The 11,607-nt window shown below is 42.1% G+C and overlaps 1 protein-coding gene across 1 annotated transcript in view; it reads left to right on the top strand.

Annotated features, from left to right (window-relative positions):
* The first annotated feature begins 108 nt into the window (after positions 1–108).
* LOC139748277 (uncharacterized) overlaps positions 109–11,607 on the top strand; it is a 111,162-nt gene continuing 99,663 nt past the window's right edge. The window contains 1 exon segment of the mRNA XM_071661249.1: positions 109–282. Coding sequence (XP_071517350.1) covers positions 260–282 — 23 coding nt within the window. The 5' untranslated portion in view covers positions 109–259.

Here is an 11,607-nt window from a genome sequence, read left to right on the forward strand (position 1 = left end):
AATAGTATTAGGGAGAGACCTGCGCAGTAACGCAGATTCTGGGTTGTGCGCAGGTGAGGCGGCCAATCAGCGCGCACCTCCCGTCACTGTGCATTTTAGGCGCCAAAATACGAGCGCCATGTTGTTCTCCGTGGAGTAGTGGTGACGCTAAGAACTAGTGAACAATTTCATGATTTTCTGTGGTACAGTCTGGAGACATTGGTGTTACATGAGTATGAAGAGCACGTAATATGATAGTGCATCCACCCGAGCGGGAATAATGTCGCAGAGTAGCGTCCAGAGGTGAGTAGAAGCCTTAATGGTGATGTTGACGTCCGTGATCAGCTGAGCCGAGCGTCACCGCGGCTCCTTACATTTCCCCGACCCGACCAACCCAATATGGGAAAAATATAGCAGGTTCAGGGGATGACCCACGTTTTCTCCTCAGAGACTTAGATCATTAGGACTATATCTGTCATGGGAGATGATACATTAGTCGTAAATAGACTTGTCATGGCGAGTTTTGTGAGGTTATCTTCCCTGGGTATTGAGCGACAGGTAACAAGTGACAGGAAGGATGGTGGCGCAACAAGGGAATTCTGAGGTGTCCATTTTATGTACATTGCACATAGATTCCGTATTGATATAGTTTATACATAATTATCTCGTAGTTGGTGAATGTCGTCATAAAGACTACATCTGAAATACCATTATTGTGATGGACACGTTAGTCATTTTCTTTTTGGCTATTTTACAACTACACTTGCTATAAGTCCTACGTTCTTCCTTGGGGATGAAATGTATTTATAGTTTATAAACATGATTCAGCCATTGGATTAGAACCTGGTCTTTAAAAAAATGTACCTGGGTAAACACGTGTGGGTGACAAGCGATGATAAGCTGCCTTCAGCTGACACCAAGTATATCTTGGGAGATAATGTTGGTGTGACAGTTTTTGGTGCTGTATTTAGCCAATTAAACAAATAAATCAAGTTAGTGGAATTTTTGAGGAATGTCTTACACTTCCAGAATCTAAGATTATATATATATATATATATATATATATATATATATATATATATTTTTTTTTTTTTTTTTTTTCTCTCAAGGCAGACCCACACTACGTTTTTATTCGTATCGGTATAGTGTGGATATTTTAGTTAAGGTTTATAATAGGTTTTTTTTTTTCATTCGTGTAAATTTAGCTTTGGACCTCTGTGTACGAAATATTTTGATTGTCTAGATGCGTGAAAGATTAATTTGTCTTGTGCAAATTGAGCCAGAATAGGTCAGTCTGGGATCATGGTTTTCTGATTGCAATTAGCTAATCCAACTCACATTTTGTGTCGATTTTTTTTCCAGTTCCAATAAAGAATATTGTTATTTTAACTTTTCTTCCTTGGGTTAAACCGGTTAATCAAGGGTAAAGTCACATGGGAAATAGATAAATAGTAAAAAAATGTTAACAATTTGATATTTCTCGTTATTTTCTACGGAGTTTTCTAGTGTTGAGCACAGTAGTGATGATAATGGTGTAGATTACATATGAAAGTAATAGGATTTTTACTAATAGATATGTCCAGTTACCTGACCTTAATGGACGTAGGAAGGAATTGCACGGACCTGACTTAAGGATTTAAGCATTCGAAAATAAAAGTAACACATATTACTTAGTTCAAGGTGACCTTGCACACTACTCGATTGGAATTGTAGTCGAGTTTGCAAGTGGTTAAGGTAATCCTTCCTGACTGTCCTATCAAAGTAGGTAGGCATCCACTCGGTTTCATTTTGTTATAAACGAACAGAATTCGAGCACCATATTTTTATGGTTGGGACGAATGGAGGATTACGTACTAGTTTTACAGCCTAAATATAATTTTGCCGGTGAAGAGATTTTGCATTTCATCGATATTTCAAAAAACTATTCTGAAACGTATGTCTTTATATTTTCAAATATTCTCATGTATTTCGTTTTCGTGCTGTCCCAGGTACCTCAATTTGACATATTCTTCAGTCATCTGTTTTCTTAAGTTGACTTTCTTTTGTCTATTGATGTCATTATTCTCGATTAGAAGCCGTACGTTAAACCCGGAGCGAGAATGTTTAAAAAACGAAGTAGTTGCATTTTGTAGAGTACAAAAGTGGACGATTTAGTACTTCTCAGTATTATCAAATACTAGCTTGAAGGGGGTAGAAATGAAAGTATTACCGAAGTATTATCAAAGTATTACTGGAGATTTATGCTTGAAGAGTGTAAGAATGAAAGAATGGGCTGCTCTCTTTATTGCCGAAGAATTTCCAGTTCTGTATGTTTCATCAGATCAACATAATCCGATGATACGCATTTGCAAGTATGTGATTTTTTCCAACTTAGCTCATCTTGCACCGGAAGCTGATAATGTATAAGATTACTTGCGTTTTGCTTCTTTTTTTTGTTAGCTGAGGCCCTTATCAAGGCCATCTCATTAACGCTCTCTCTCTCTCTCTCTCTCTCTCTCTCTCTCTCTCTCTCTCTCTCTCTCTATATATATATATATATATATATATATATATATATATATATATATATATATCATACTATTCGCCATTTCCCGCGTTAGCGAGGTAGCGTTAAGAACAGAGGACTGGGCCTTTGAGGGAATATTCTCACCTGGCCCCCTTCTCTGTTCCTTCTTTAGGAAAATTAAAAAAAAAAAAAAAACGAGAGGGGAGGATTTCCAGCCACACGCTCCCTCTCCTTGTAGCCGCCTTCTACTACACGCAAGGAATACGTGGGAAGTATTCTTTCTCCCCTATCCCCAGGGATAATATATATATATATATATATATATATATATATATATATATATATATATATATATATATATATATATATATATATAATTTTTTTCACACTATTCGACATATATATAGATATACCCCCTACCTCGCTAACGCGGGAGACCGATAAAGTATGATAGAAATAAATATATACCCTAGGAGTGGACGAACAGCTGGGTTGACTGTGGACCGACTGCCGCAACCAGGATTCCAACCAGTGCGCTCGACCCTGGGATTGTTGGTCGGCTCCCAAGCTGGTGGTGCTTGATTGGTTTCAGCTGTGACAAGAGATTATTGGTTGGTCATCCTCGAGCGTTTTGCCCGTGTGATCTGTGATTGGTTTCTGCTAAGATGATTGGTCTGGTCTTAGGTGATGTGCTCTCATGTTCCATCATTAGTTCTTGCTGAGCTGCGAGATTGTTTGTCCGTTCTCAAGCGTTTCCCCAGGTGTTCCTTGAGCTGAGAGATTGTCCGTTCTCAAGCGTTTCCCCAGGTGTTCTGTGAGCTGAGAGATTGTCCGTTCTCAAGCGTTTCCCCAGGTGTTCCGTGAGCTGAGAGATTGTCCGTTCTCAAGCGTTTCCCCAGGTGTTCTGTGAGCTGAGAGATTGTCCGTTCTCAAGCGTTTTCCCAGGTGTTCTGTGAGCTGAGAGATTGTCCGTTCTCAAGCGTTTCCCCAGGTGTTCTGTGAGCTGAGAGATTGTCCGTTCTCAAGCGTTTCCCCAGGTGTTCTGTGAGCTGAGAGATTGTCCGTTCTCAAGCGTTTTCCCAGGTGTTCCGTGAGCTGAGAGATTGGCCGTTCTCAAGCGTTTCCCCAGGTGTTCCGTGAGCTGAGAGATTGTTTCATTGGTCGGTTAACAAAGTAGCACGAGAGAAACATATGTATGTATATGGTTTGTTGTATGGGATTCTACAGCAAGGGGGGGTGTGTTTTATTTTTTCATTATCATTTATTGAAGTTTTCAGTGTGATGTGCAATTTTATATCACCCTTTTTTTTTAAATTGAAATTTAATGTATTTCGTCTATTGCGCCAAATGGTTATGGGATTGAAGTGAAGAGAGAGTTCGCGCTGCGTAAGAATGCAGCTAAGCTGGTGGGTTGCAGACGACATGGTAGATGTGCTGTAAATCACAATTATTTTATCTAAGAATGCATTACATAACGTCTCTGGTTACAGATTATTACAGTGGCGAACACGGAACGTGTCTATTTTTTTTCTTATTCATTCTTTAAGAGCAGTATCCTGGGAATCATTGTGTTTTGACAAGCGTTTCAATGTCTTTAATTGATCAACGAAACCCAACGTGTTTGACAAGGTTATGGACCCGGGGCAGCAATGACGTTGTCATCTATTTTAGAGTGGCAGGAAACGTGTATCTCCTTAATCCTCTCATGCCGGAGGCTGATGCGCTACACTTGCCACGAAGCTGTGAGCTGTCTTATGTTCAAGTCTTCACAAGTGTTTATTTATTTATTTATTTTTTTTTTTTCTTGCCATAGCCTTTGGAACATGTAGCAGCGATGATGCTGTTTCCGCGTCCAGAACCCGTGCTGGGTGGAACCCAGGTGAGACATTACAATAAGTTTTAGGTAGAAATGTATCGCGCATTGCGTTAGTCTTCTGTGTGTGTTTATGTTCTATATAGCTCCCGCGAAATCAGGCACAAAGAAATGCAAATTATTTGAGATTTGGTTTGCTTGCTGCATCGCACGTTATCTTATTGTTTGTTTGTTTCGTTATGCATATTGACCTTATCCATAGCTCTTATAGGCTTATGTTGTGGATCTCGTGAAATTGTATGCGGTTCTGGGAGACGGGTCCCAGATGGAGCAAGTCCCTGGGAGATAAGTCCCAGATTCCAGATGGAGCAAGTCCCTGGGAGATGAGTCCCAGATCCCAGACGGAGCAAGTCCCTGGGAGATAAGTCCCAGATCCCAGATGGAGCAAGTCCCTGGGAGATAAGTCCCAGATCCCAGATGGAGCAAGTCCCTAGGAAATGAGTCCCAGATCCCAGATGGAGCAAGTCTCTGGGAGATAATAGCAGATGAGCAAGTCTGAGTATCCCAGACAATGGAGCAAGTCCCTGGGAGATAAGTCCCAGATTCCAGATGGAGCAAGTCCTGGGAGATGAGTCCCAGATCCCAGATGGAGCAAGTCCCTGGGAGATAGTAGTCCCAGATGGAGCAAGTCCTGGAGAATAAGTCCCAGAATCCCAGATGGAGCAAGTCCTGGGAGATAAGTCCAGATCCCAGAAAGGAGCAAGTCCTAGAGATGAGTCCCAGATCCAGATGGACAAGTCCCTGGGAGATAAGTCCCAGATTCCCATGGAGCAAGTCCTGCGGTAGATAAGTCCCAGAATCCCAGATGGAGCAAGTTCCCTGGAGGATGAGTCCCAGATCCCAGATGGAGGAAGTCTCTGGGAGATGAGTCACAGATCCCAGATGGAGCAAGTCCCTGGGAGATAAGTCCCAGATACCAGATGGAGCAAGTCCCTAGGAGATGAGTCCCAGATCCCAGATGGAGCAAGTCCCTGGGAGATAAGTCCCAGATGGAGCAAGTCCTGGGAGATAAGTCCCAGATCCCAGATGGAGCAAGCCCCTGGGATATAAGTCCCAGATCCCAGATGGAGCAAGTCCCTGTGAGATAAGTCCCAGATCCCAGATGTGTAAATTTGTTGTGAACTTGAAAATTGCAAAGATTAAGATTGAAAATTCCGCAGAGAACTTGTACACTTTGTGAGGATCTTACAAGGACGATTTTGGGAATGGAATATATATTTTTTAATGTATATACATTACTTTTCAGCCGTAGCGAGGTAGTATGAGGAATCAAAACCTTTCTTGACGGAGACTTTTGGAATCTGTGGTCCCTCCAGAATTCATTGATGGCGGATGTCAGAGCGTGTTTTATATAAGCCCATGTTTTCATAGTTCGTCTCTCTGTTACGTTTTCTCTGGCCACGGGTGAGGGTCGGGGGAGACGAGTTAGATTAGTGAAGTGCGTTGCCCATATTCCTCAGCGGTCTGACGGATGTCACCTGTTAGGATATGTTTTGAACGAGACCAACTTGACAGCCAGGCACAGCTGATGTTGGTAAGAAAAAAAAAATAACTTAACGGTCAGGTTGTCCACCAGAAAGGTGAATGGTCACAAGGTTGAGAGAGAGAGAGAGAGAGAGAGAGAATAGTTGGAGTCGTTTTAGGATGACGTGTTCCTGTGGAAGGGACAGACACATGGAGCGAGCGAATTAGCACAGCGGTACGGCCTGTGAACACGACCACCCACCACCACCACCACCACATTGTTGCACATGATATTGATTGGTACAAGAAATGGACGTGTTTGACCCAGTTGTGACCCGGAGACGGATATGTGACGTCGTCAGCTGTGTTAAATAAACTGTGGCCGGAAATGTGTATCACCTTGATCCTCTCAGTGCTGGAGGGGATTGACCTAGCCCCAGAGGATTGGCCAGGCCCCTGAGGGGACGGTCAGGTTTGAGTAGCCAGGTATTCGCGCACCATCTGACGTAATGTAAGGGTTGTGACTTGGTGTTTCGCTGGAGGATGGCCGGGGGAATGATTTACGTGATGCGTGTGAGGATGGAGGTATGATTGGGTTAGTTAGTGTCAACTGAAACGTTAACGGCGTGTGCTCAAGAATTACGAAGCTTCGCTTTATGCTGAAGTGAAGAATTACGAAGCTTCGCTTTATGCTCAAGTGAAGAATTACGAAGCCTTGCTTTATGCTCAAGTGAAGAATTACGAAGCCTTGCTTTATGCTGAAGTGAAGAATTACGAAGCTTCGCTTTATGCTCAAGTGAAGAATTACGAAGCCTTGCTTTATGCTCAAGTGAAGAATTACGAAGCCTTGCTTTATGCTCAAGTGAAGAATTACGAAGCTTCGCTTTATGCTCAAGTGAAGAATTACGAAGCTTCGCTTTATGCTCAAGTGAAGAATTACGAAGCTTCGCTTTATGCTTAAGTGAAGAATTACGAAGCCTTGCTTTATGCTCAAGTGAAGAATTACGAAGCTTCGCTTTATGCTCAAGTGAAGAATTACGAAGCTTCGCTTTATGCTCAAGTGAAGAATTACGAAGCCTTGCTTTATGCTTAAGTGATCAACTACAAAACATCTCTACGATGCAGAACTCCAAGATGAATTCAGCGTTGGGAATGTTTACACACACACACACACACACACACACACACACACACACATATATATATATATATATATATATATATATATATATATATATATATATATATATATATATATATAATTTCTCAGGTTAGCGAGAAATTGAGCCTTAAAGGGAAAATCTTCACTTGGCCCCCTTCTCTGTTCCTTCTTTTGGAAAAGTAGAAACTGGAGGGGAGGATTTCCAGCCCTCCGCTCCCTCCCCTTTTAGTCGCCTTCTACGACACGCAGGGAATACGTGGCAAGTATTCTTTCTCCCCCATCTCAAGGAAAACAGAACCTTTCCCTGATATCTGATGTGCCTTGCGCGAGTCAGGCCAATTCACGGTCAGGTCCTGCTGAACTGTATTGATAGTTCATAGTTGTTGTCGGTGCGTTGTGCCTTGCTGCCTGGTGTTAGCGTAGCCCCGGGGGTGTGTGTGTGTGGGGAGAGGCGGGCTCCTGTGGCAGTACAAGACTCATTTAGGTGACCATAAGTACTTGAATGGTGGCTTTGCCAGCGGCCATCAACAGTGAGGGCGAAACGAGGTTTTTCAGTTATATATATATATATATATATATATATATATATATATATATATATATATATATATTTTTTTTTTCATTCGTGTAAATTTAGCTTTGGACCTCTGTGTACGAAATATTTTGATTGTCGAGATGCGTGAAAGATTAATTTGTCTTGTGCAAATTGAGCCAGAATAGGTCAGTCTGGGATCATGGTTTTCTGATTGCAATTAGCTAATCCAACTCACATTTTGTGTCGATTTTTTTTTCCAGTTCCAATAAAGAATATTGTTATTTTTAACTTTCTTCCTTGGGTTAAACCGGTTAATCAAGGGTAAAGTCCATGGGAAATAGATGAATAGTAAAAAAATTTAACTTTGATATTTCTCGTTATTTCTACGGAGTTTTCTAGTGTTGAGCACAGTAGTGATGATAATGGTGTAGATTACATATGAAAGTAATAGGATTTTTACTTATAGATATGTCCAGTTACCTGACCTTAATGGACGTAGGAAGGAATTGCACGGACCTGACTTAAGGATTTAAGCATTCGAAAATAAAAGTAACACATATTACTTAGTTCAAGGTGACCTTGCACACTACTCGATTGGAATTGTAGTCGAGTTTGCAAGTGGTTAAGGTAATCCTTCCTGACTGTCCTATCAAAGTAGGCAGGCATCCACTCGGTTTCATTTTGTTATAAACGAACAGAATTCGAGCACCATATTTTTATGGTTGGGACGAATGGAGGATTACGTACTAGTTTTACAGCCTAAATGTAATTTTGCCGGTGAAGAGATTTTGCATTTCATCGATATTTCAAAAAACTATTCTGAAACATGTCTTTATATTTTCAAATATTCTCATGTATTTCGTTTTCGTACTGTCCCAGGTACCTCAATTTGACATATTCTTCAGTCATCTGTTTTCTTAAGTTGACTTTCTTTTGTCTATTGATGTCATTATTCTCGATTAGAAGCCGTACGTTAAACCCGGAGCGAGAATGTTTAAAAAACGAAGTTGCTGCATTTTGTAGAGTACAAAAGTGGACGATTTAGTACTTCTCAGTATTATCAAATACTAGCTTGAAGGGGGTAGAAATGAAAGTATTACCGAAGTATTATCAAAGTATTACCGGAGATTTATGCTTGAAGAGTATAAGAATGAAAGAATGGGCTGCTCTCTTTATTGCCGAAGAATTTCCAGTTCTGTATGTTTCATCAGATCGACATAATCCGATGATACGCATTTGCAAGTATGTGATTTTTTCCAACTTAGCTCATCTTGCACCGGAAGCTGATAATGATAAGATTACTTGCGTTTTGCTTCTTTTTTTTGTTAGCTGAGGCCCTTATCAAGGCCATCTCATTAACGCTCTCTCTCTCTCTCTCCCCTCTCTCTCTTCCTATCTTATATATATATATATATAATAAAATATATATATATATTTTATAATATATATCATACTATTCGCCATTTCCCGCGTTAGCGAGGTAGCATTAAGAACAGAGGACTGGGCCTTTGAGGGAATATTCTCACCTGGCCCCCTTCTCTGTTCCTTCTTTAGGAAAATTAAAAAAAAAAAAAACGAGAGGGGAGGATTTCCAGCCACACGCTCCCTCTCCTTGTAGCCGCCTTCTACTACACGCAAGGAATACGTGGGAAGTATTCTTTCTCCCCTATCCCCAGGGATAATATATTATATATAAATATATATATATATATATATAATAAAATATATAATTTTTTTCACACTATTCGACATATATATAGATATACCCCCTACTCGCTAACGCGGGAGACCGATAAAGTATGATAGAAATAAATATATACCCTAGGAGTGACGAACACTGGGTTGACCCGTGACCGACTGCCGCAACCAGATTCCAACCAGTGCGCTCGACCCAGTGTTGTCCTCCCAACTGGTGTGCTTGATTGTTCAGCTGAAAGAGATTATTGTTGGTCATCCTCGAGCGTTTCCCGTGTGATCTGTGATTGTTCTGCTAAGAGATTGGTCGGTCTTAGGATGTGCTCTCTGTTCCATCATTAGTTCTTGCTGAGCTGCGAGATTGTTGTCCGTTCTCAAGCGTTTCCCCAGGTGTTCCTTGAGCTGAGAGATTTTCCGTTCTCAAGCGTTTCCCCAGGTGTTCTGTGAGCTGAGAGATTGTCCGTTCTCAAGCGTTTCCCCAGGTGTTCCGTGAGCTGAGAGATTGTCCGTTCTCAAGCGTTTCCCCAGGTGTTCGTGAGCTGAGAGATTGTCCGTTCTCAAGCGTTTTCCCAGGTGTTCTGTGAGCTGAGAGATTGTCCGTTCTCAAGCGTTTCCCAGGTGTTCTGTGAGCTGAGAGATTGTCCGTTCTCAAGCGTTTCCCCAGGTGTTCTGTGAGCTGAGAGATTGTCCGTTCTCAAGCGTTTCCCAGGTGTTCCGTGAGCTGAGAGATTGGCCGTCTCAAGCGTTTCCCCAGGTGTTCCGTGAGCTGAGAGATTGTTTCATTGGTCGGTTAACAAAGTAGCACGAGAGAAACATATGTATGTATATGGTTTGTTGTATGGGATTCTACAGCAAGGGGGGGGGTGTTTTATTTTTTCATTATCATTTATTGAAGTTTCAGTGTGATGTGCAGTTCTATATCACCTTTTTTTGTAATTGAAATTTAATGTATTTCGTATATTGCGCCAAATGGTTATGGGATTGGAGTGAAGAGTCAGTTCGCGCTGCGTAAGAATGCAGCTAAGCTGGTGGGTTGCAGACGACATGGTAGATGTGCTGTAAATCACAATTATTTTATCTAAGAATGCATTACATAGCGTCTCTGGTTACAGATTATTACAGTGGCGAACGGAACGTGTCTATTTTTTTTCTTATTCATTCTTTAAGAGCAGTATCCTGGGAATCATTGTTTTGACAAGCGTTTCAATGTCTTTAATTGATCAACGAAACCCAACGTGTTTGACAAGGTTATGGACCCGGGGCAGCAATGACGTTGTCATCTATTTTAGAGTGGCAGGAAACGTGTATCTCCTTAATCCTCTCATGCCGGAGGCTGATGCGCTACACTTGCCACGAAGCTGTGACCTGTCTTATGTTCAAGTCTTCACAAGTGTTTATTTATTTATTTATTTTTTTTTTTCTTGCCATAGCCTTTGGAACATGTAGCAGCGATGATGCTGTTTCCGCGTCCAGAACCCGTGCTGGGTGGAACCCAGGTGAGACATTACAATAAGTTTTAGGTAGAAATGTATCGCGCATTGCGTTAGTCTTCTGTGTGTGTTTATGTTCTATATAGCTCCCGCAAAATCTGGCACAAAGAAATGCAAATTATTTGAGATTTGGTTTGCTTGCTGCATCGCACGTTATCTTATTGTTTGTTTGTTTCGTTATGCATATTGACCTTATCCATAGCTCTTATAGGCTTATGTTGTGTCTCTCGTGAAATTGTATGCGGTTCTGGGAGACGGGTCCCAGATGGAGCAAGTCCCTGGGAGATAAGTTCCAGATCCCAGATGGAGCAAGTCCCTGGGAGATGAGTCCCAGATCCCAGATGGAGCAAGTCCCTGGGAGATAAGTCCCAGATCCCAGATGGAGCAAGTCCTTGGGAGATAAGTCCCAGATCCCAGATGGAGCAAGTCCCTGGGAGATGAGTCCCAGATCCCAGATGGAGCAAGTCTCTGGGAGATGAGTCATAGATCCCAGATGGAGCAAGTCCCTGGGAGATAAGTCCCAGATACCAGATGGAGCAAGTCCCTAGGAGATGAGTCCCAGATCCCAGATGGAGCAAGTCCCTGGGAGATAAGTCCCAGATGGAGCAAGTCCTGGGAGATAAGTCCCAGATCCCAGATGGAGCAAGTCCCTGGGAGATAAGTCCCAGATCCCAGATGGAGCAAGTCCCTAGGAGATGAGTCCCAGATCCCAGATGGAGCAAGTCCCTGGGAGATAAGTCCCAGATCCCAGATGGAGCAAGTCCCTGGGAGATAAGTCCCAGATCCCAGATGGAGCAATTCCCTGGGAGATGAGTCCCAGATCCCAGATGGAGGAAGTCTCTGGGAGATGAGTCACAGATCCCAGATGGAGCAAGTCCCTGGGAGATAAGTCCCAGATACCAG

The sequence above is a fragment of the Panulirus ornatus genome, chromosome 73 (genome assembly GCF_036320965.1).
Source record: "Panulirus ornatus isolate Po-2019 chromosome 73, ASM3632096v1, whole genome shotgun sequence".
NCBI classification, from domain to species: Eukaryota; Metazoa; Arthropoda; class Malacostraca; order Decapoda; family Palinuridae; genus Panulirus; species Panulirus ornatus.